Raw genomic sequence first — 26,733 nt, forward strand, 5'->3', positions numbered from 1 at the left:
AAAAGAAGCCTTCCTCTACTCAGTAATGTTGTCAATAACTCATCCTGATCCTTCTCAAAGCACAGATGGGAATGGAATGTCCCAAAATAACGACTCTGTAACTGTACCACCTCATTATACAACTTTTGGCAGATTAAGTGTCTCTCCATAAATTTAACTTTGGCCTATCTCCATTTAAATGATAGAGACCTAAAAGAAGTCCCTCACTCCTTAGCAAAATCCTCCTTGTATAAGGAGATCCAAGAGCATTGCAGTTGATTATTTGGCATTTTTCACTTCAGCAGAAAGACAGCCCCTTTTTTGCTTTCTCAGAGGAGAGAGCCCATGGTAAATCAAAGCATCATTTTGCCAAGGAAGGTATTAAAGAATTGCAGCAGTCTTTAAGAACTTGTGCTATCAGTCCTGCATGTAAATGTGTTTGCAAAATTATCAGTATGTATGTGACATTATAAGGGAGCTATAATTTCACTACAGCCATTAGCTTTTCTTTTTTTTTACCTTTTGAAGAACACCATTAATAAAATTTTTGATTGTTCTGAATTAATTTACTGCAATTTCAAACTCCGACAAATATGCAGACAGGAAGCCTCCTCCACTTCATTGTAATACATCCTGCTATACATCTTTTAATGATAACTTATGGAAAACATTAGTAATCTTGAGAACAGTCTTTACACTATTATTCTAACACACCAGCAATCTAAGTAGATGCCATCTAAATTTACTTCATTCTCTGAGACTCACTGTGCATTCCCCTTTATTGTTTCTTGTCTTGTATTTTCGACTGTAACATCCAACAATAGGTCTCCCATACTTGAACATTATTATGTACTATAATTAATTAAGGACACTTAAGGAACAACATGAGAGGAATTGTCCAGGAACTTCTGCTCTGTTGGAAGTCTGGATATCATGCAATTTCAAAACCAAACAAGAAGCCCAGTTTTCTATTCTCCGGTGAAATAATAACAAGCAAGACCTACCTCTCTGGGTCCATCAAAAAAGTTTGTTTCAACACCTTATTTCAATGAACTGAATTTCAGTTCATTTGCTTCTTTAACAAGGCAAGTGAGTTAAAAGATGATAGAAAGCAAATAAAATTTAACTTCATTTTCAAAGTCACAGACACTCAAAACCATGGGACATGATACTGTTACTTTAGCTTTTAACTTCTTCCAATCACATTCAGAAACTAACCTGCAGGTTCCTTTGGATGTCCTCATTGCTTATATCCAAATGCATCTGGCAGGCTCCTGTGTTACAGAAGCAGCCTGTACGAACATGTATGTTGTGGAGACTGGCCATGCTGTCCACCTTTCCAACCCAGCAGAAGATATAGGAGAAGAAGGAAAAATAGGCATTTTAAAGTTGTGGTCAACAAGATACAATGTTTTAAAGGCAGAAATCAACGGAGGCAAATTAGATCTCTAAACAATTAACAACTAACTGTAGCTTTTACCATTCTTGTAGAGATTTTGGACTTTTCAACTTTTTTACTTCAGCTAGAAGAAAACAGTGGTAGAAGCACAGGTGTTTACCTTAAAACTGAGAGACTACTACACACAAAAACCACACAATCAGATTCCATAAATGCCAGTACATCTGCTGCATTTTAAAGCTGTGAACAGGTTTATTCACATCAGCACTACGAATTACTGACCTACAGCAAGGTGTTACTTGGTGTCTTGACATAGCCACCACCTGCAACTGCCCCTGCAGAGACTGAAGCCTGGGGCAAATTTTCAGGTAGCTAAAGAAAACCTTGTGCTCCAAGGATCTGAAACTGCAAGTCCTCATTACAGAAACTGATGGCAACCGTGGGATTTTGGCATGCAAGTGCTGAACAGATCAGCCCCATAGTAAGCAATAACATCTGCCAGGAGAGGGAATTAACTGAAATGTCTCCTTCAGTCTTGCACATACAACCACCCAATCTACCAAGTCCCTGGTGCATTTCTTTCTCATGCTGTTTGGTATTACACTATTTCCTTATCACCCACTAAATAATAAATGGGCAGAAATGCAATACTTGATGACAAACTAGCATGAATAAATTATGGGAAGGAATGAAAATAATGTGCATAGAGAACAGAAGCACATGTCCATATGTGCCTCAGAAGGAGACATATATATGCATGCCCTGTGAGGACAGCACTGCAAGGAATACGGATTGTCAGGGTTTCATAGCACAGCTGAGAAACAAGGGAAGCACACCACTGGGAGCCTCTTAGCACGGCTAAGAAACCATGGAAGCTCACTGCAGGGACCTGGAAATGCTTTATATTGATTTCAAAAAGCAACAGCAGCAGCTGATAAGATCAGCTGAGCTACCAACAGTTGGTTTTTTTTTGACCAAAAATGATGAACATTCCTGGTCAAGACTGCAAGGAAGGACTGTCAAATGCATGAAATCTGACCCCACCTCTACCACAGACTCCCAGAACAACCTTGTGCAACCTGCATTAACCCCTCTGTGCTTTTGCTCCTTTCCTACAAAAGGAGAGCTGTGAATGACCACACTGCAGACTCACTGCTGTACCATTGACAGAATCCTCCTTGCAGGAATCTCGCCTCAGCTGGATGCAAATGAACAGGGCAGCCTAAAGGTACAGGAATGGGAGTGTCAACCAACTCATACCAACCACTTCCCTAACTGTGAGATCATGCTTTGTCTGAGGTATCAGTGTAAATGCTCAACTTAGCTTTTCTAGCTGGCTAAATTTCTATTGGTTTTTATTATTTTTAACATAAATTCCCTCTGTAAAAGATAATGGCCCAATACATATAGCAAACACTTTCTGGTATAATTCAGTCTATCTTCTGTTTTGACATATCAATCTTTTGATGTCAGTCTATCTTCTGACATCTCTGAGTTTAACTCCGTGAGGTGCCAAGCACCTTTAAAGTCACTATTTCAGCAGCTGGAAAAAACCAAGCCTTCTGTTAGAACTTACTCCATGCTGAAACAATTCAGCCTATATAGTATTTAGCTCTGCTAAAAGCAGTTCAAATGCAATTATTTGTTTTTTTCTCATGTGCAATGCACAAGGGTCTCTGCACAGAAATGCACCAATGGTCTCTGTACAAAAATTCTACATTGTTATAGTGCACAATTCCTCAAGTTCACATTTAAATACGTTCTGCACCACTAGTTCAGTTCAAAATTGTCTGGTTCTCCAACAGAGATATAATCAAAATAACTTCATATATACAGACTTGGAAAGCAGAGAATACAATCAGCCCCAAGATTCCTATTGATGATTAATGCCTTGGAGAATATCTTGTGTTAAAAGCATGTTTCTCAAAGTGAAGTTATAGTAAAAGGCATCTGTTGAGAAAGACTGTTGTAGCGTCGCTAGCTTTGCTTTGTCAGAAGACTTCAATATGGGAACAGTGACATTTTCTTGATGTCTTTTTCATTTAGATGAGAAAAGTTGTCATTCTGCCATAACATGATTTGTCATGGTGCTAGTGACTTGTGGGCGGATCTGTCGTTCTGCTAATGGTGACAAGCAAGGCAAAAATCATGACATACTTCACTACTGAAATCATACAGTGTTTGGGCTTATTTCCTGAGTATACAAAAATATAATCTTTTTACTAATAATACTTTTTGAAAGAAACATTCCCGGGACAGCCTTGTTTATCAAAGTGTAGGTAGTGTAATGAAGTTTCTATGACACATCTTCAAGGAATTGCAAACAAGACTTTTTAAAGTTCTTTTCAATTTTGTCAAATAAATTGATACTATTTTTTAATGAACAGTAATTTTGTTCTTGCTATGCACTCCAATCCTCTTCTGCAATAATACTTTAATTGTAATATATATTTATCTGTAGATTGGACAAGGACCACTGAGACATAAAAACATGATCATTAGAGTACTATGGGAATTGTGATTCAGGAGAAAAAAGATATAATAATAGCTTTATTATTAAATGAAGTTCATTATCATCAGTGTGATAAAGTGCACAGATCTTGGGAATGTGATGCACATTTTTCACTGGAAACAATGACACAATGTAAAGAACCAGTAAAGGCAGCACTGCAAAAATATCTCTCCCTTGAATAGATCCTTGGTTTTCCCTTGGACATATGTTTTGATTTCTTCTTGTTTAGTTTCACTCTAGAAATACACCACTTGGGGAGTTAATTTAATCTCTCTCTGTAGTGCTACCACATAGCAAAACAAATAGAACATAAAACATCTGTTCCAGTTATTTCGATGAAGAAACGCTTTCCTAAATAAAACACATCTTTTAAATTGCCATAAGGAGCAATAATGTATATTGAGCTCAGGGTTATGAAATATAGAATGTCACTTGCAGCTCTGTCTGTAAGAGCAGAGGCTGACTTTTGGGAGCCAGCAATGCATTCATCAATGAAGGCACAGGAGCATGAATGGTGCTAATGATAAGTACACAGCTTAATGTACTTGGATTGCCAGTTTTGGTGATTCCCTGGATCTGATATTAGGGACTAATGTGCCTTGGTTTTTTAAGAGATTAGGGACTACAATTAAACCACAAAACAAATGCAGAAATCTTGCAGCATTTTTACTGGTTTCAGTCTTAGGACATAGTAATTAAGCCATCATGCTATCTTAAGAGTCCTTTCTGTCTCTCAGAGCCCCTTGGCATTCATTACTTTTTCTGAGGCTCTTTACTGTGGGCCTGGCCCTGTAGGTTGCTTCACACCCCAACACTTCTGATGTCACTTTGTCTTGATTTTTGACACACAAAATGTGCTTTTCACACTTCCAAGCCACGGTCTTCAAATTTAATAAAGATATATAAATGAAGTTTGCCTAAACCAATTGTTTAAAACAGGTTTTTTTTTCCATCAGTGAGCTTTCCTTTAGTGTTACCAGACTGATCAAATCCTATCATTTAGTGTTTTTTTCATAGTGCTCTATCTGATAATTTTTTTAAATATATATTTAGTATTGAAGAGGAGAGCTTCCCCCCTCCTCATTTTAATGCATTACCCTACAGTAGCCCCCTCTTGGAAATCTGGTATCTTAGTTGACACTCATCAGCTGGAAAGCTCCGAGGAGAAATGAGATTCTGGCGTGTTCTGCTTTCCTATTCCCTGTCACACAATTGCACTGGTGACTTCTCTGCGTTTGCTAAATGACTGAGTTCTGCTATCCATTCACTTCAGGGCTCCTGGGGCACTCAGTGAGAGCTGTAAGCTTTTCTCTGGCTTCAGCTTCCATTGAAATAAGTCTGAGAATGATACTTGCTGTAGGCATGTATATACTAAATGAGAGTCAAGATTTACAAATAGCACATAATTTTGCATTATTCCTAATCAACTAAGTCTAAGACTTTCACTAAAAATGATGAATGCTTTAGAAACCCCTGCTGAAGCCATTCCCATGGGATGCAATTCTGTAGCTCTGATTCTAGAAAGCACTTCTTATTTGTGTAAGTTATCTTACTGAGTATCACAAGAATTATTCACACAAATAAAGGAACTTTTTATAATACATCATGAAGTGTTCTGAAAAAAAATCATATAATTCAATACTGGCAAGTACTGTCCTTCAGGAATTGGGATTAGGATTTCTCATTCTGCTTTCTACAATGCCAATGCCCAAATATCAGAGCAGTTTGTCTGTCTGATGGATTTGCTCATTACAAGAATTTCACTGCACACCACTGATGGCTGGTTATAAAACAGGCTTCATGATGCTGTTATCCACATCCACTGGTAAATTAATTCACTGATTCATGGCATGGAATTGGAAAGAAAGTAAGCTAGCTCTTTCTGTCATCCAGCATTTGACTGTGAAACGCTGTTGCTGATGCAAATGCATACTTAATCTTGTTGAATACAATTTAATAAGAAGTAGGTCAGAAGGAAAAAAAAAATCAGCACTTGTCTCCAAATCATTTGGAGAGGGGGGAAGCATTTTAGTTGAGTTACAGTGTCATTAAACTGTTTTAACTGCATGGTTTTCTGCAACAAAGGCATTTTTTTTCCATCTCAGAGAAATAATTTCTATGTGGGCAGATTCCCTCAGTATTGAGGAATCTGATCCTCTCCTCCTTTTTGCCTCTCTAGTTGTTGACAATGGTTTAAATTAACCAAAGAGAGGATGTATTTCTGTATTCAGTCTTCATCCATTCATCACTTACTCTGACCAAAATCCCTTTGGTAGAAGGCAGTGAAGTATTAGACAGAGATATTGAAATTTACTGAAATTGTCAATTTCAGTGTCCTGATAGTATAAATACTAGCTTATCAAGAACTTTGCAGTCAATGTGATAATTTTCTGGATTAGTTTTAAAGACAGTCAAATAGCAGGTAAGATTGCATGGGAGATAAGCAGGCTAAAAACATCAGCATAACTCAGAATATGTGGGTTAGAAGATCCCATAGTGAACTGCAGGTTTTTCATGCTTAAAGGAGTAATAGTAATTTTACATTTCTGAAAACCAGAAACTAGAAGATTTCTTAGGGATGGGTTGGCTATGAAAAAGAAGTGAAGCACAGTCTTGTAATGGATGACCTAACATTTTTTTCCACTGATTTTTTCTTTCCTGCTGTATATGCAGTGAATTTGGCATGGACCTCTTTGAACATATGCAAACTTCATGAGTCCAAGATCCAGCTATGTGAAACTGAACAGACTGATGAGTAGGCTAACCAGCTTTCTTTCTTTGATTTGGTATCTTAATGGCCATAGGTCTCTCCAAAAAATGACACTTTTTTTTTCCTTCCCCCCCTCCCAGTTCAGCATTCATTGACAATGAAAATCTGGTTTGCTAAAACGACATGAGGGAAAGGATGGATTTCAAGAAGAAAGCAAAGTAAAGGAACTCAAGCCCTCTGTGGTTTCCTAACTGACTTCAGCAAAGCATCCTCTTGTGAGTCATAGAAAAACATTTGTATCTCTGCATCCCATTGAGCATCCCCAGGTATTTTGTAGGCTAAAGGCTCTCAGATGGCTGCTAGTCAGAGATGTGGAAGCCAGAGGACAACCACACAGAAGACTAAGCTATAAGTCATATCAAGAGGGATAAAGGGGAATGTGGCAGACTAATACACATGGAAACAATGCCTAGGAACAAAAACGTGCAGTGTATGATACTGAAAGTTTAGTGACACAGGTTTAATTCATGTCACGGTCGAAATCTTCTCCACCTTTTCCTCTTTCTTTTTAAGCAGTTAAATCCTCTTCTGCTTGTATTCAACCTCTGAAAATGGGGATAATAGAACGTTTTGGGGTCAAAATCCCATATTACTTTAATTACACCCACAGGATCCTATACAGTAGTGTGGTTGGGTTTAGGGATGTGGGGGCATGAAGATGCAAACAAGGAAACACAGTAATAGAGAAGGTGGGGCTGGGCTCTTTTTGTCTTCAAAGGATTCAGATGATGGACTGAAACTAGACACTGCATGCACTCGAAGGCAGCTGAACTGCTTTTACCAAGATCAAGGAAAAGGGAATCCAGTGGAAGCTGTCAAAAGTGCAGTTCTTTTCCTGCTACCATGTCGTTTCTTTTCCCATTTCTCCTATATGATCAGGTCTGTAGTTTAGGGCCACAGTTTGGCCCTGTTACCAAACAGAAAATATTTAGCCTCCCTCATTCATCTCTGATTCTTTCCTCTGAACAACTATGAGCATCTTTCTTTTATCGCTTAGTTTCCTTAGCAACGTGCAAGGACACTCCAGAGAAACAGTGTCAGGCAACACCTTCAGTCTAGGCTTTCATGAGGCTTTCTAACCTTGATCAGCTGTGATGTGCAGTTTAATAGTAGGCAATTTCAAGCATACTAACTCACCTGTCTTTGTCCCCATGCAGCAAGATATTACAGAAAGCAGCTCAGCCTGTACTCTGTCACTACTACCTCAGGAAGCAGAGAGCTTCATTACCCACTAACTAGGTTTGCACTTCTCACATTGAGCCTCTGAAGTGCAGCACCTCCTTATGTTCCATCAGTGATCCTTTACCTAGATCAATGAAGTTGCCTCCTACATTGTGAGCTCCTTTTTGTAAGGGCTTTGAGCATCCAGTGCCATGTCATGAAAGCAAAGATCCAGATTGTAAAGATTTCTTGCCAGTTTGAAGCAACAAGGTGCCATTTATTGACACGCCAGTGTGGTTTACTGCATTGCTGCTATCTTCCTGGTCCAAGACATCCACAGAACAACTGGAAACTAATTGGAACCAAGGAAATCAGTATATGTTCAACAGGAATCTTCACAACAATCTTTTTGTCCTTATAATCCTATTTGCATTCTATTGTGCTGGTCCATCTGCTGCTCCTGGCTTCCTGAAATCAATGGCTAAATCTATAGCTAAAATCAATAGTGAGTAATCACCTCAGCAATTTTTAGGTAGCTATTGGGAAGATGGCCAAAAATCCCATTAAGCAAGTTAGAGAACACTTTTCTTTCCCTGAGTCATCAAAATTAATATAATGAGTGGTTATGCTTCTAAAAGCATTAGTGTAACTAGCTCAGAGTCATATGACCATTGCTGCAAAGACATTCTTAGCTGGAATTAAAAAATGCTGGATTTCCATTTTCTGTGGCCCAGATGAAAAAATGCTTCACTTACAAAACCAAATGATTGTTTTACATGGAAGTAAAAAGAAACAGATAGAAAAAAAGCCTAAAGGATTAAATATGAAGAGCAACAAAGATTTCTTGCTTAATAACTTTCTATGAAGATTGATTTCAAATAAATTAAAAGAAGGAGGAGGTATTATCCTCCCATTGTCCACTTTCTCCTGTAGGGACATGATACAAATGTCCAGATAAGTACTGACAGTACCAGGCTCTGGTCATTCTGATCAAAATGATCTGGAATGAACTTCCTGTGCATGGGAAATGCTGTAGCTCATTTCTTTTCCTCACTCCTCTAATTCACGTGTTGCCATTGCTCTAATTCTGTACCTATACACCATGTGTACAGTGGGCTGGAGATGATCTTCCAGTGAAACTAAAAATATCATCTAAGACACAAACAGCAATTATTTCAAGAAATCTATCTGCTTCAGGTATTGCATGGTCCCTTTTATCAGGTAATGATTAGCAGTGATATGAATATGTATTGAACCAGCTGTGTGTATATACAAATGTATCCGCCACTTGATATCTGAAGATTTGACAGTATTTAACATATTTTCTCTCCACTCCTGTGAAGTTAGAGTAAATTGGGAAGATAAGGCATTAAATCCCTCAAGGTGACACTGAAAGCCTACTGCAGAAGGAGGGCATTTCACCTGGTTGTTGCCAGGTCCTGGTTACTAATCTAAGTCCAGCTAAACAATTTGTTAAGATATTACTAAAGGAAAAGGAAGCTTTTAAAAGGGAATATTGAGAAACTAAAGGAAAAAAAGTGTACTTGCAGCATGAAAGTGCTTCCAGATCTGGCTATCACCATATTTACCTAGAGCAGCTACTTTTTTGTGCATTTCCCATCCTGTCTCACAACCCTTTGTCCCATGTCAGTTTTGTTTGCAGACCTGTCCAAATACAAACAGACGGAATAACTCCTACCTGCATATACTGCTCTGTCTCTTCCCTCATCTCACCTCACCCATACAACACTGCTTCATGCTGCTTGTCCAATTTTTCCCCCACCTTGGATGTCTGAAATCCTCCTTTTTTCTGCTGTTCTGCCCAAACTAGTGTCTCATTCTTTGCCTAATATATGTAATAATGGACTTTAGCTGCACTGTGAGAAATTTAGTTTAATTATTAGGAAATATTTTGTAATATTGGATATAGCTAAGTTCCGGAAAAAATTGGCACCGACACAAAAGATTTAAATAAAGATGATCATGCAATTATAAAATACATTTTTCTCCCTCTACGTCTCAAACCACAGGGTTAAATTTGTCTTGCCTGCTAACGCTTACAAGACAATTCACTAACATAGAATACTTGGGATACAGAAGGATAAATGGGGTTAAGAAGAAAACAAATTTTATTGGGGTAGTCTCGTTCTGATTTTGCCTTTTTCAAGTCAGGTACTAATAACACCAAGGTTGTGGGTTTTATCCCTGTATGGGCTATTTATTTAGGCTTTCCCTTGATGATCCTTGTGGGTCCCTTCGAACTCAGAATATTCTGTGATCTGGAACTAAAGATTATACTCCTAACATATACTGCTAGCAGAAAGAGGCTACCTGAGTACAGAATGTGTCACAGTGAGTGGTTGGATGTAAGTGATTTGAGGACACACATTCCGATGGAAGACCCTGATCTTCATTTCAAAATGATGGAAAGCAAGGGAGGAATGGGAAAAACCCAACAGTGGCTCATTCAGTCAATCCTTACACTAATTCAAGGGTGGCTGAGATAGAGGGAGGTGAATTAGACAGTGGGCAGATGCCATAATAAGAGCAGTCATCAAACTATTCTATAGATTTAAACTGAAGTAACTCGTGCTAGAAGTTGTCTCTTGAGAAATGTTGATTTTTTTTCTTTTAACTGAGAAATGGGTGAAGTCAACTCAAAGTCTAGACATCCCTTCACTCTACCTGGACTGCTGAGGGTGAGTCAGGACATGCTAATACAGGCTCCTAGACAAAACTGATGATAATCTATGTGAGCAGCGTTCTCAGTCCTGAGAGGCAAAACTCATTCATATGCAACACTGCAGAAGAGCCTTCCTTAGGCAAACCAAAATGTTTACATTCTCTGTCTTTGGCAGCTATTCCTGTTATAGCAGTTTGTCTATCACACACAAGTGTGAAGCGGTAGGCAAGAAGGCTGAGACTGCTAATGGACTGATGCTCATTCCCTTCCTGACAGGATTTTTAGGGGACATGTCAAGCATAGATATATACCAAGGGAACTTTTTCAGGTGAGCCAATCACAGCAAGTTGCTTGTGCTTAGGTTCAGGCTCCAAGCAAAGGAGGCAGTGTGAAAAAGCAGAGCAGGGATGGATGCTGGTAATCCACAGCTGAAATGTGAAATGATGGCCATTTTTCAAAAGACAGCCATGATGGTTTGCTCACTTTTTAAAGCCCATTACTGCTGCATTACACACAGGAGGAGAAAAACATATTGTCTGAGAAGATCAGAGTGGAAAAAGGTTTGATAAGGCAAGGGCTACTTTTCACTAGTGGTATAACACTGAACTGAAAGGTGTGGCTGGGTAAGAGCTCTCCAATGCATACAATCCAACAAATGCTTCAGGTAAAATTCCACCTGGCCATCTGTGTCTCCTACCTCTTTCCCCTCTTCTGGCTTCCAAACTGACTTCATAGAATAAAATGTGAAGGAATTATAAAATTACTCTGCAATTATCTACTGAATGTACACAGAGAATTTCACAGGTCTCTTCTCCCTATCCAAACAAGGAGAAAGTTTGATAAATAATATTAACATAAAAGATCTCCCGGAACAGAGCTGGTGATGTTTTTTCACATCTGAAAATGGAAGAGAACATATAACATTTGCACTTGGCTCAGTTTATAAAAAATCCACTTTTTTGTGTGTGTATGATTGCTGTTGCAAATCTATGTTGTTCTCTTATGACTGTTCCATCTTTCTGATATTCAAATCAGATTAGATTTCATAGAGTCCTATGCATGTTTTTGCTAAAAAAAAAAAAGATGGCAAGGATGCAAATTGAAGCTGAGTCATTGCTGTCAGTGTTCCAGAGGCTGGAAAAGACTTGGGGATGACAGAACACATGACATTCATATATGCTGAAGGCTACAGATATTCATTGCTAATAAATGAGCTGCTGATGATTCTCTGTGTGAAGAGTTTGCTGCATTAGCTCAGCACCAGGTATGTATCTGTAACACCATTTTTTGTTACATCACAACCTCTCTTTAAAGCCTTGGACTGATTGCTTCTCTTTTTCTGGTAGCCTCACAAGGAAGCAGAAGATTGACAGTTTGCTGCTTTAATGTCAACTCTTCTGCTTCCATCTTGCAGAGGTCCTTCATCTCTACCGCTTCACTTTTACACCTTTCCAAATTACCAGTCTGTCATCTGTCCACATTTCATTAGCAGCAAAAACTATAATGCTGGGGAATTATCAATTCTTGACTAGACAAGTATATATGAAGAAGCCATTTGGCAAAAAGGCCATTTTTATATTCTGGGCCTGTCAAGTACTCATCATAATTCAACCTCTGCTCATAACAGGGGCTTTTTGATGCTGCAGTGCAAATAAACACATAACAAAATGACAGAGGTGCTACTGTAGAGGACAGGCATCTTGCATGAAAAGAATACAGGTGTCCTCCCAAGTAATTTCAAGAACAAATTACTACCAATAGTAGTCTATGAGACAGCTTTACTGAAGGAAATCATTTTCATGGAAAGTAGTTGGTATAGCTCAATTGAGGAAATTTAATGCAGTTTTAGTGCTCAAAGACAAGAGATTTATGGAAATTTCAAAACTATAGTAGTTTTATTTCTATATAAAGACATGTTTAATGACAAATCTAAAGAAAAAACAAAGCTTTTGAGTGACTATTTGGAGTCTGCAAGACCCTCTTATTTAATTGTTTTAATTACCATTTAGAGCAAAAAACCTAAACTAGTAATTAAACTGTCCATTAAACCAATGATACATATAGTATACAACACAAGTTTTTTCCAAGTATAATATTCTAAGACAGTATTACCCTTCAACACTCACAAAGAAACATTTAAACAAAAAAAGCAATAGCAATTCAACTGACTTCCATAATTATTTCACTCCCCACTCTATAGCTTCTTAATGTCTAAGTATTGTATATCATATATATTGGGAAAGGAGGCTGTAAAAATTGCTGCCATCTCCGAGAATGCGATCATGGTGCGGTTATTTGTTTCTCACTTTAATGAAATGCCTTCATTTGCTCTTCAGTGATGCAATGAAGGTTTTACTCAAAGATGAACCTGAGATTGTGGCTATTTCCTCTGGATGCAATTGACCCCATGTATGTAATTCCCCATGTTTGTGTTTAGTGGCACAATCTTGTTAGCTCTGGTAATTAAACTGATAACACTGAGAAATGGATTTCAATCATACGAGTAGGTGAGAATAACTTTCTTTGCCATTGCTGCACAGATGAAAGACATAATTTTTTCTCTGTTTTCATTTTTCCACAGCAGTGTTCCATGTCATGTATTTCACTACACGCCTTTCACATCCTAAATATCTTGGGCTTAGTTCAGAGTTTTGAATATCATGCCAATTATGCAAATCTTGAGGCTTAAATGTAAGCTTGGTATCCTCTGAAGACAGTGTCTACTTATGAAGGCTTTCTTGCCAATCTCAAATGTTCCAAATAAACTGCTCCAAGCCTCCTCATAATATTTTCTCTGGAATCAGGTAGCCATATTGTCCTTTTCAAGCTACCAGATGTTAATGTCCAGTCACACTGTGCCCTATAATAGGCAATGGGCACATAACAATTGCCTGTCAGAAAGACAAATAGAACTGGTTCAATGCCTGGTTATAAGCAATTAATTATAGATGGAATATCATCCATAAAGGAATAGGATGTTCTACCATTTTTCTTTTAGTATACTAGTTGAAAGGCAACCTGAGGCATTAACTGGTGTCCACTAGTAGTAGGTATGTCAGACAGAAATGCCATCCAGTTTTCCCTTCATAAAAAATTCCCCAAAATGTTTTTTGGGAGCCTTCTGAAACCATGTTCTCCTAACTCCACAAGATTGCATTTGGAGACTGCCCAGTGAATCCACATGAATGTGCAGACCACAGACACAATCAAAGCAGAGGACACTATTTCATTTCCAAACCATTACCAAAAGTATTGGATTTAACTTTGATTTGAATAAACCTATCTAATTTTAGACATGCATGCAGGTATGAAGATGAGATTACACTGTCAGTTTGATGGAGGTTACTTTCTGTTGTATGTATTTTCTTTGTAAACATAAAGAAGAAGCAACAAAGATTTTTCTCCCCCATAACTTCTGTAAGGTGTCTATGAAAGAATTTCATTCCATAAAGAAGCCAATTATATATACATATCACACATATTGTAGCTTTGTAAAGAATAGTGCTGCTGCTTGTTAATTTCCAAAAGTCATTAAATTCCACATTATTTTAATTAAACAAAGCAATCTAACAGGCACTGCAGATGTGACTGGGATGCATTTGAAAATTTTATAGTTCTTCATTCTACATACACCAGAAATTATGAGAATCTGGTGAACAGCACAATCCAGATGACACAGATCAATAAAGAAGATTTTTATGAGCAGCCACTGCAGCAAACAGGCACAATGGATTTATAAGAATATAAAAGAATTTTTAATTTGAGGGTTCAGTTAAGTTTTAAAAAGTGATACACGAATGAGCCATTTTTACTAAGAAATTGTGAAAATCAGAAATCAAGAGAAAGGTTTTGGTTTTAACCAAAGAACAGAAGCAACGTCAAAGTGCTTGGGGAGTTTTACAAACGCAGTTGTGTTAATGTCTCCAGTCTTTTCTGAACGTTGTCATACATATTGAAGGCTACATAAATGACTAATTCACTTCTAAAATGCAGACTGCTTTAAAATGAAATGTGGTGAACATTTGCCACTATTTGGTAGCATTGTCTAAAAAGAGAGGTAGGTGTAGAAGAGCTTATTGAGTACTATACATTTGAGTATGCCATGTTCATCAGGTAAATGCCTTAAAAAAAAAGCAAAACTCCACACTTGTGGGCTACAAAGCAAGTGCTTCACTTCTGTTCTCCCTTGTGAGAAATGGATCTCTGCTTGTATTCTTGTAGACAATCTCCATGTTCCCCTCATTATCCTGTTCTCTCTGGCAGCCAAGGAAATAAAAGAGGCATTAAGCAAAACAAGAGCACTGTGGCTTTTCTGCCTTCTCCTGATGAGCAAGTGAGCTACTCTCCCCTACGTGACCCACTGCCGACATGGTGCACAGCCATACACACAGTTATGGTCACACACCATTACCTCTCTACTGAAGGGATAAATGCTTAATGAAGTTTCAATTTAAAAATACTTGGTATACCTGATGGACAAAGGCTACAAAATGCTGCTGAGAAGGACAGCATTCAAGTATTTCTTGAGCTTCAGTCTCACTCTTTACACTGATCATTCAACTTTATTCCATGCTTCCTCAGGAATATTACAAGAATGTAATTATTAGAGCTGAAGGGAAAAGAGAACTCCTCTTTCATTGGTGCCTTCAATATTCTGAGATCTAATTTCACTTGTATATCAAAGCTCCAAGGCAGTCTCTTTATCAGCTTTTCCAGACTTGCTCTTCAATTCCCAGTTTTGAGTACTCTAGAGAGGGAAGTCAACAAAAATCAAACTGCCTAGTCAATGTATCCTGTTAAAACAGCCCACTTCCAAACTTCCTGTTTGTGGAGTAATAAATCTGTAAGATATTGCCTCTGGCTATTATGTATTTTGTATTGTGCTAGCACAATTTATTGGATTCTCTTTCTACTACTTTAAAACTGGTGTTTATATGGTGTAGAGCCATGAAGAAAAAAACCCAAAACCTCAGAAGAGACTACTATGAATAAAATATTTCTTCTAGGATAAAGAAGTCATTGTGAATATGCTTAAAATACAACCATAAACTCAAGTTAAGACAAGAGAAAAACTTACCTGCGAAAAGCCAAGCACTTCTCCTTTTTCATTGAGCACGTTAAAATTAATGATTGGACCTTGGACATCAGGACTGCTGAAATCTGTATCACTGTAAATACGTACAACAGGAGCCCCATTGGCATATTTTAAGTTAGACAGCACAGTATAGGTGTAGTGAGCTAATGCAAAGGTATGCTGTTTTATTTTCTCCATTCCACCTACAAAACAAAAGTGCACATATATGTCAGGTGCATTATTTTTATGGCAATGTAAAAAAAGGATGGTTTTTCAGAATGATGTAGCAGTAAGGCAATTAGCACACAATTGGTAGTTTTGTGCTTCTTTAAATTAATATACATTTTTCAAATGTTTCTTTATTCATGTAAAAGTTGCAGAATTGCACCAAGGATTTATCTGTAGCTAATCTACTGTAGAAAGCTAAAGTTACACTGAAATGGATTACACCAATTACAAGATTTATAGTTCCAGTCTATACATAAAACTAAGATGTTCTGGCAGAAATAAATTGAAAAGCAAATTTTTCTCCAGATCTGGCTCTGGAAATCATTGAAACAAGGCATCAGTTCTAACACAGCACAGAAAGGGAACTCTTATGTCTAAGACAAAATAAAAATAATAAAATTCTAAATGTAATGAGAAATTAAAAATGCCATTCTACTAGACATTTACTTGAATAATGAATTATCCTTCCAAGAGTGTACGTTCAATAGAAGAAAGTTCTATAGAAGCAAAAGGACATTGTGAATGCTTCATTGACTACACCCATGCAATCTGGGGGCTCAAGAGAAACTTTGCAGAGAGAAGTTTTCACAGAACTTGGCCTGGAAAAAGCATAAAGAGGAATTTTTTCTTTTTTTTTTTCTTTTGCTACACTGTGCAGCTTAGAAAAGAGAACTGTAGAGAATTCCTGACAGATGAAGATCTCTTCTACATCTCAGCTCTTTGAGAGGAGGTTGTGTCTTTGCTAGATGTCCCTATTGAAGTGGCGTCCATTATGCACACTACGTTCTGCACCATGGTGGGTCTACATCATGTGCAAAGGAAAAGAAAAGGTAAAGAATCATTTCCCCAAAGACCTCTTGAAGTAGAAAAGCATTTTTCTTTCTGGGTTTTTGACCCAGAGTATTTTCTGTACTGCTGAGTATCCTATTTGAGGCACGTGAGCATGTTTCACATTTTATTTTACCTTTTTTTTATTAATCTTTGTAACTATGAATCTCACACTTCTGTGCGTATCACTTTTACATCTGAGTATCTGAAAAATTCCACTCTTAAAAAGAAATTTTGTAATCTTGTTGACTTCTGTGCCTTTATTCATAAAAAGACTGTGCCAGTTTTGAATGCATATAAAGGAAAAAAATAAGATATATTTCTCCTGACACGCAGAAGAATTGCAGCAGCATCTGTTATTTTGCTTTTATTTGAGTATCTCTATTATAGATGCTACCTCCTTTAGATAAGATGGGAGAGCAGATATTAAAGGCATAAAAACAGATTAGATATAAGGTGAAAGGACATTTTTTGGTGCTGAAGAATATTAAAGAGGAGTAAGATATTTAATGAGATGCTAACATGCAAAGCACTTGCAAGGAAACATGCCAGAAGCTAATCAGTGCAATTTCTAGATGTTAGCCACAGTAAACTTGGCAAACATCTCTAGAACATTTTGGTCTGAAAGATGATTTGTATTTTCAGAGTCTTTGGCAATAAAAGATTGCCTAGTCAGAAATGTCCTAGTCATTGTTGGGTAGAAGTTAAGAGTCCTGAAATAGCAAAAAAGAAAACCAAAACCACACATGCAAAAGTTATTTCTGAGCATTTGCCAGAAAGTAGCTGTCTTAAGAGAAGTGACTTCCTTGCTGCCTTGTCAGCTTCTGAGATGTCTCTAATCTCCTGATTCAGAGCTTTTCCAAATTGTCAGGAATCTTTTAATAGAAGATTAAACTACTGTCCTTGTGCCTGGTTGAAGAAATCTCTTATTCAGAAATTTCAGTCACTCATTCACAGCAATCATCCTGCTATCATTTCTATATTGTTTTCAGCTATTCTCCTTTAAAGTTTCTTAATCACATTTCCTTGTTCATTAGCAAAAAGCTGATGAGCCTTTTAATTATTTATTCTGACAAATCCAAATTCAATAGCCTGCAGTTGCTTTTCTGCCCCATGATTGGAGAAAGGAAACTGTGTTGCTAAGGTCCCATATTTTTAAGTAGCAGAATAGGTGGTAATTAGGTCTGATGTCACAGAAAACCTTGTGGAAAAACTGCCAACAATCTGACGTTTATTCTGACACAAAAAGGGGTCTATTCAGAAAATAGCTGTGATTTATTTTTATTTTCTTCAACAAATTTATCTATACTGTGTATTGCATAAATCCATTGCTTACCTCATCTCTCTTCTAAGGAAAAGAATGTGATGAAGAGAAGATAAAAACCAGAACAAATCTTTGGTCTCTAACATGATCTAAGGATCTAGTCTCATATTTGGGGTGACAAAAAAACACATTTCTTGACTGAGTCCAAGTTAAATGAGAATGTATAATTTTCTATATTATGGTTGACATGGTATTTTTTAGCTTATTGCATTCCTGCATCTTTTCTTCTCTCTATACAGAACTCGGGTTTTATGACCAGTTCCTTAGCTCTGAATACTGAGAGATTCTTCCCCTAGCTGCCTGTTTGAGAATAAAAGTAGTAACATATCATAAGCCTTTTGGAAGACTTACAGTTTGGAAAAATCATTGATACTTCACCTCAGGAAGGTGCTAGGAAGGACTCAAGTGTCCTGACTCCTTCTCAGTTTAACAATTTTATTCCTTATCACTGCATTACTTCATTAAGGTGAATTGTATCTAGTTGCTCCTAAAAATTATTTTAAAATCAGGAACAACTTTTGCACTCTGTAATTTATATCAGAATTAATCCCATGGCTTAATTACATCAGATGAAGTCTATCTAGTACCATTCACTGTATTTATGTATGTAATGTGTGTAGGAGCACATTCAGCACAAAGAACGCTCGCATCTGCACTCATCAGTGACTTCTTCCTATAGCAGAAATGTAAGGACTTCTCTGTTAAAAGGGAAACTTCTACATTTCTGTGGATTAATATGCCACTTATTACTTTGTCTCCATGTGCATTTTTTGACATTACATTAAGTCAGACATGATAATTTAATTAATTCTTCTTATCAATAGAACCAGATTTTTCACACTAATTGTTTCCACAATGTATGCCATACACTTTTGTAGTGATAAAGTTTTTGAGCAGAAAAGATTGACAAAGGAAGCTTGTACTTTTGTGTACAAACCTCCTTGCCAAACTATTCTAGCAAACCTGTGGAGGTGCTTTTGCACGTCCTATTGCTGATGTATGTTTGCACACTACAGCATCCTGATAGGTCAGCACCATCTCAGACCTGCCATCCCATCTTATCCCACAGTTTGGGTTGTGTTATGGAAACGAATACTGTTCCAGTATGGAAAATTCAGATTGCCGCTGCACTGGATAACCCCCAGAGAAATTCATAATGTCAGTTCTTCCACAGGAACTGCATGTGTGCATATGCCTATCCACAGAGACTGTGGGTCAATTAGGTCACCTGGAAGTGAAGGGGAAGTTATGTCACACAAGAAGGTGTCATCATGGTAGAATAAATCCACTGCTTGTCTTGCCTGGTGATAACATCTTGTACTTGCATTACCTCTGTCTGGTTATCTGCTTGTTCTGTGCAAAATAGAATAAGATATTTTTTTTCCAGTGGAATTTTATCTAATCAGAGAAGTCTGAGATATACAGATGTCGAAAAAGTATTCAGTAAAGAAAAATTTTGAGTTAGCATAGACCTGGTTTTGCTTTACATAATGGCAAACATGTAATGGCATATCGTCTCCTCTCTGAAAGAACTGGGATTACAGCAGCCCAAATGTTCAAATGTTAGTTCTTCCTGAAAGAACTGTAAACAAATAGACATATGTCAACACCTATAAAAGATTTTGAATACAGAGATTAAGATAAAGCAGAAACTGAAAATGAGCCTCTAGAATAAAAGCTTTGGTGCTTAAGGTATTCAGGCTGTACTCAGAAACCTCTGTGATCTGCATTCAAATACATTTTTTATCTCTCTTATTATGAGAAGCTAAATACTGGAGATAAGGAAGGAGAAAGACATAAAACAACTATACAGTTATTGTTCTAACTCAGTTTGAAAAAGCCACAGAAACTGAGGTTTAAGAGACAAATTCTCTATCACTCCAGTAAATCAAATCTCACATATATCTTTGGATAAGAGAAAGATCAACGTGATTCAGTATTTGTCTGCATCACCTAATAGCAGCAACAAGGCAGAGAAATAATGAGCTGAAATCTCAGCTAACCAATCAGCAGGGAATGAAACCAAGATGTAGCCACCTTCTACTGAATCCAAAGGAGACAGATCACCACGCAGGACCTGTGAGTCAATGTGCTAATGAAGGCATGGAACCTGGAAATCCTGTCACACATTTGGAGTCCTTCCTTCACTTCCTCCAAGATGTGCATATAAGATGAATTTCTGAGCTTTTTTTGATGTTCTTTTATGCCTAGAACTGGATGTCTTTGACTGAAGTCTGTCACCTAATTAGTGTTATTCTCCTCACAAAAAAAATCTCGTGAGGATGAACTTGGTAATGGTAGTTTCACGTATCTCCTTTGCAAATTTGAGTGCTTCAGCTTTAAACCACATTAAACAACATATTCTAACCACTGCTATTCTTTAGCAATCCTGTTTTAAACAGAACACTGCTAACATGAAAATGAAATATTCATAAGATGATCCGATTTCCTGCCCCCAAAGTGCAACCCCGAAGTGTTATAAATACAATACAAGAAAAGAAAATAAAGATAAGAAAATATAATCAACTTGATCAGTCAACCTTTGGTAGAGATTCTACATTTAACAATAAAAATATTAAATATACCCACTTCTGTTGGTCTTCCCTCTAAATTATGAGAACAGTTGTCCTAAGTAAGACCAAATCTAGCTACTGCCTGTTTCCCAGAGTGAGGAATAACAGATTTCTAGAGAAAAAAAAAAGAAAAAAGTATCTAATTTCTAATCAGCTTCAATGAAATAAACAAAATTTATGTTAAGAAACTCCCCAAACATGACAATGAGTTTACAGGTTGGCTAACAGCAACTAAACGTCTGTTTCAAAAAGAGAACTAAGGATATAAAATCCCTCAGGGAACTTTTCCCTGGCATCAACAAAAAGGAGTTCTTCTGATGTGAGCACTGCAATATTGGCCATAACTGTTACCAAATCTCATTCATTTAACTCAAAATAAAATACTGTAAATCAGCTGATTCGTAAAAATATCCACTACCCACACTTACAGAAAAGGCGTAAGGCATGGGAAGATTGCAAACCCCTTATTTATACTGACTCACATGACTGGTCCAATCAGCTACATCTATAAAACATATGTAATAAAAATTGGTTTGGGGAACACAAATTGGGATGGACCAGAACTGTTTCTGCAGCTAAGCTGACTGCATTTGAGAGCAACAAGAGTAAAATTTGTGTCCCCAGGTGTCAATGGTACTTCTAAAAATATAATACCTTGCCATGCAGGCTTCTTTCTAAAGTTAAGATGTAACAAAAAGGATTACATAAAAAGAAAATTTCAGTTATGAAACTGTGTTGGGTTGTTTTTTTTTTTAAACTACATAGTTTTATTTCAAAGTACATAATGAACTGGCAAGAATCCATCTCACAAGATCAGTGTCCAGATTGAAACTTTAGATGGACTCCTGCAACCTAATTATGTACTTTCTGTGTGTCCAAAACAGAGAGCCGTGTTACATTCTCAACACAACTAAATCCATGCAGAATTCAATGGGTAAAAGGGGGACCTTTTACTCTCTCAACACTAATTCTTTGTATAATAGCTCAAATCCTGTTATTCTCCTCCTTCTCCCACACCATCTCAATAGTTTAAGACTGTGGGAAGCAACTGCTTAATCCTCTATTCAGAATGTTATACCGAAACCAAACATGAAACACATATTCGGTGTTTATCTTAATGAACAGAAGGCTCTTTGATGCCCCATCTCCCACTTCTTTAGAGCAGCTAATTCAAGCTCTGTTTTCACACAGTGAGGGGAGTTCGAAGTCTTTGTTCTAAATAAAATGAGCAGCACATTCTGAAAGAAGCAGGTCCTAATTTTCAGACATCATAATGAGGAATACTTTGGCTTTTTAAAAAATTTCTTGGGAATTACATGAGAGTGGGGAAGTTGTACAAGCCAGCTGTCTGAGTCACTTTTAGCATGAATATTTTAATTACAGGTAGAATCCAATTTTGGTTAACTGCTTGTTAGACTAATAGCTATCTTAGAATTCAAATAAGCTCCAGGTAAGATACATTTAATTTACTGTTTGCTATTATGAGATTTCTTTTTTTGAGCCAGGGGAGGGTATGTGTATTTGTCTATCCTTTCTTTTCTTCCATGTGCCCATGCCATACTCTCAGCAGAGGCAATAATTTCAGGATGACTTTTCAAACCATAAAACCAGCAACATAAAAGATGACTGGGGAGTCTTTCTTAAAAAGGCAGAGTGCTTTGCACACCTCATGGAAGCAGCACTCAAACTGCATCTCCAGAGTGCTGGATGACGTGAGCCCACAGAGATTTCTGTGAGAACAACAGAATCATCCCTAAAAGTACATATTTATGTGATACTCACATTTTACCTCTAAAGGCTTTATCTCCCAAGGTTTTTCTCAGTCCAGCAGAACAACTTCTGCTTATGATTCTGTCATTTTAAGGACAAAACGCAAGAGAAGCTTGTACTATAAAAGGACATGAATTCTCCTGGCAGCTGTTAGAAACCTGAATGTTACCTACATTCCTGTTTTCTGCTTTATTATGAAATGTCTCTGTCCTTTGTTTAATGGAGCCTGCTATGCACAATTCCTTGAAATCAGCACATGGAAGTTATACTGTTGCTTATTCCCTGGAATTTTTAACTTTCAACAACTAGTCTGCTAATATAAGGCAGAGCATAAAACTCTTTCTTTGTCTGAAAGCTATATCATGGGAATTTAGAAAATGTAAGATGGGGCAGTAAGCCTTATGTTTTCAAGCCAGTAAGACTAATTTGACCCTGATCTTGCATGAACAATTATTTATTTACTTATTTTCTAACTTACTCATTCGAGTCAGCAACAACTTTCTAATCACTGTAACATAGCTGGAGGAGAAATTTTGTCATCTTCTGTTCAGCTAAACTGATGTTATCATCAGGTATGCAGTTAAGTTGAATTCTTCCAAAAAATAACTTTTCTATAAGACCCAGCCACCAGTGCTACTTGACAGTCTCATGATTTTCTAACGTCTCCACAGTTTTGTGGGTTGTTTGCTTTTGCTTTCCCCTGAGGGGAGGTGCAGACCAATAGATACAAACAACTTGCACCAAAAATAAACTGAATACAAAGAGAAAGCCAAATGTGGGGGGTGTTTGTAGGAGGAAATTTCTCCCTCAGCATCAAGAGAATCCTTTAAAATATTCTGAAAACCCTGTCAGCTTCTTTCTTTTCCTTCCTAAGATGACAGATCCCAGTCTAAAGCCTTGCTAGGACATAAATCAGTTCTGCTTCAAAGCTCACCATGCCTACATTAGGTGAAGAACGATGGCTAATGCTGTACCCAAAACTCACACCTCAGTACCCATTGGTTTGACTCTATCTTCCTATAGGTTTTGTATTAGCAAAATATTTAACATAATGTTTTTGGAATCTCTCTGTCAGTGAAACACTTGGTGCCCAAGGCAGCATATCAATTTGCAGTACAGGTACTCCTTTACCCATAATTTTGGTTGGACTCCTTTCTTCTTTATCTCTGACAATCTCTGAACCAAGGCTTTTACTGCCAGTGTATGAACTACTGTGGATGCTCCATCTCTGCTCTTGTGCAGCCTTTGCATCCCACTCTTTCTAAGGCTCCACAGATCTTTCCCATCACAGCAATACAGAATATACCACAAGTTCATTTAATTAAATCAAGAATCACAATACACTAAAGAAAAGCTTCCAGAGGACAAATCTTAAAGCATGATGTTGAATAGTGATGGAACAAGAAAAAAAATCACTCTATTTTCCCATTCTCTATCTGTAACTTTCAAGATTACAGGGATTTAGTAAAATAGTTTCTATACATTTTTTATTAAAAGAACAAGATTTTCTTAGATAAATTTCAGATTTGTTGATATTTATAATTTTCTAATAGTTTGAAAGGATCCTTTGCCGTTTGTTTTGCATTCTCAGACTAGGTCTTTGCTGGTACTGTTATTATAATAATAATAGCTACCGTGGAAGGAAGGGTGTCATTAATGGAACAGTGTAATAAAGTAAATATAATGAATTATGAAAACTGCCTTCAAGTTTCCTTGATTTGATGCCTTAATCATAAGGAAGCACGCAGTCAGTATTAAAAAGTGCTCTGAATTCTGGAACCTCATGCTAAACTGAATCACGCCAGGGCTTCTCCCAGGCTTTTTAACCATTACTGTTTAAATAATTATCTACAATAACACCACAAGAGAGTCCTACAGCTAACACGTAATTTTTTTAATGTGATTTTTATAGATCTTCCTCTGAGGTCACAGCATTAAGTCTTATTTACCTCAGTCACTGTTCTTGTGAGGACCAAAAGGTGACCTACTGACACACTTTCCCTCCTGTGGCTGTCTTTGCTGACTGGACAAAGCAGGCTCAGACCTCTTGAAGTTCATTGCTGAGTTTGTGAGATGTGTGAACACACATAGCATTTCATGGATAATGAAAGGAAAAAATGAGAGCAAAAGTGGCTACTTTGGCACAATGTTACACACTCTCAACACACAGATGTCAGCAACGATGCTGTAGTTCCAGCCCCACTTCTCAAGAGCTCATGCAATGAAAATGAGATGCTATTACTTCTTAAAGTATAGCCATTGCTTTGGGACACTCAGCAATCACTTCGTAAAACAGTATCAGATTCTTTTACAAGCAGAATATTCTGCGGTCTTGGCTGGCATAAATTAACTTTTGGCAGGTTGTTATTACATTGCTTATTCCTCTGAGCTTCTGAAATCCACTGCACCTAGAAGATTGTGTGGTCTCCAAATCGTGGGGCTGTGCAGTAACATAGTGTGCTGGATTAAGACTGAAAATTTGTACTTTTTTAAGCATGTAATAGGTATTCTACTCAATTTTAAGTTCAATGAGCAGATCTACCAAACAGAAGACTGGAAGAGTAATCTAAGGTAGAAAATGTTAATATTATAAAGTAACTTATTGTAGTTTTTGCTTCCTGATAAAGACTGGAGAGAATGTGCTTCAGAAAAAAATTACCACTCTTGGCCTTGCATCAGCTTCAATAAGCTGTAACACCATAAATCAGTCAAAATCTGTACTTCAGATTCAGTTCAGAAGAGTTGAAGTATTCAAGACATGAGCAATTCTTATGTGCACCACTCGCTGTCTCAGGCTGTAAATCAAGCTCTATGGTGAACTCGGGAACTGCCTCTGCAGACAGACTTGGGTGAGGTTAAAAGAAAACACTGATGCGAGCAAGGCACTGGTGAAGGATGAGTGCTGCCAGCTCAGAGGGAGCCACTGACAGGGAAAAGAAAAAAGGCAGCATGCACAAAGGAAGCCCTGGCCTTTTCCCATGGCAACCCATTACATTATGAGCTCTGCAGAAGGAAGGGAAAAAGAGTAAGGGCTGCGGCAGTTCTGTCAAATGAGGGACTTTGCAGTTAAGGTGTAAACAAATGGCTTAAAACCCCCCATTTTCTTCATCATTTCCATTTCAGGTATTTTTTACAACAGCAAGGCTTTAGAAATGAAGGACCAGCTCAAGGCACTGTTCACAAAATTACATTTTTAGGTAACAAAAAAAAGGCAGGATGGAAAAGGTTCCCTTCCTATGACATAGAGATGAAGCTACAACACCCATGAGGTGTGGAGGGGCCCAGAATCACTTATGTGCTCCCTTGAGGGGCTTCACACTCTAGTTTGTCACCACACAGAACAATAAAACAAAATATTTTACTTCCCTGGGTTTTTTTGGAGCTCTCTGTTTTTGGAATGCTTTCTTTTAGATCCACTAAAGTGGTAATATTGGCTACTGTGCTTCAGACTGTTCTATGAAATTCATATTTTAAATTGCTAAAGAACACTATCAGGGATAATGAAGGAAAAATCAGAAATAACAGCTCTACTTGTGTGGTCTCTTGTTTTGTTGGGGTTTTTTGTTGTTGTTTTTTGTTTATTTGTTTATTGTTTTGGGGTTTTTTTTTGGTTGTTATTTAGTCTTGTCTACCATGCATTTATTTTTTCCTTTAATGCAGCATATTTTCCAAAGATATTGTGCTGGTTTTACACGGCCTGGGTTTTGGTAGTGGGTGTGACACAGCAATGGCTTCCATGAGAAGCTGCTGGAAGCTTCCACCATGTCCAGCAGAGCCAAGCTCTGATGGCTCTGAAGATGGACATGCTTCTGGCCAAGCCTGGGCCAATTAGAGATGGTTGTTAAACCTCTGTGATGACATATTTAAGAAGAAAATCAAAACAAAGTGGATGCAATTTTTTCTAGCCAAGAGAAGAGGAGGAGGTTAGGAAAACAACATGCAGACACCAAGGTCATGGAGAAGGATGGGCAGGAGGTGCTCCAGGCGCCACAGCCGAATTTCCTATGCAGGCTGTGGTGATGACCATGGTGGAGCTGCTTTGCCCCTGCGGACCATGGGGTCCACAGGGGATGCAGAGATCCACCCGCAGCCCGTGGGGAGGTGTCCATGCCAGAGTGGGTGGACCCCTGGAGAAGGCTGTGGTCCAATGGGAAACCCAGCAGAGAGGGGGCCCTGCTCCCAGGTCGGAGCAGCCTGTCCTTGGAGGACTGCACCCCGTGGATGAGGGATCCACGCCACAGCAGTTTTGAAAGGACTGTCTGCCTGTGGAAGGGACTCATGTTGAGGCAGTTTTGGGAGGACTGCTGCTGGTGAGACGGGACCCATGCTGGAGAAGTTCACAGAGAACTGGCTCCCTTGGGAGGGAGCCCACAGCACAGCAGGGGAAGGACTCTTCTCCCTGAGCAGTGGAAGAAGATCTCAGTGATGAACT

The 26,733-nt window shown here is 37.9% G+C and overlaps 1 protein-coding gene across 2 annotated transcripts in view; it reads right to left on the minus strand.

Annotated features, from left to right (window-relative positions):
- MOCOS (molybdenum cofactor sulfurase) overlaps positions 1-26,733 on the minus strand; it is a 208,837-nt gene that overhangs the window by 36,770 nt on the left and 145,334 nt on the right. For both annotated transcript variants that reach the window (XM_085052270.1, XM_085052271.1), the window contains 2 exons: positions 15,582-15,781; positions 1,198-1,314 (listed from right to left, as the gene is read on the minus strand). In XM_085052270.1, the coding sequence (XP_084908396.1) occupies positions 1,198-1,314; positions 15,582-15,781 (317 nt within the window). The remainder of the gene's footprint in view (positions 1-1,197; positions 1,315-15,581; positions 15,782-26,733) is intronic.

Source organism: Lichenostomus cassidix, chromosome 2 (genome assembly GCF_008360975.1).
Source record: "Lichenostomus cassidix isolate B80296 chromosome 2, HeHo_3.0, whole genome shotgun sequence".
Classification (NCBI taxonomy): Eukaryota; Metazoa; Chordata; class Aves; order Passeriformes; family Meliphagidae; genus Lichenostomus; species Lichenostomus cassidix.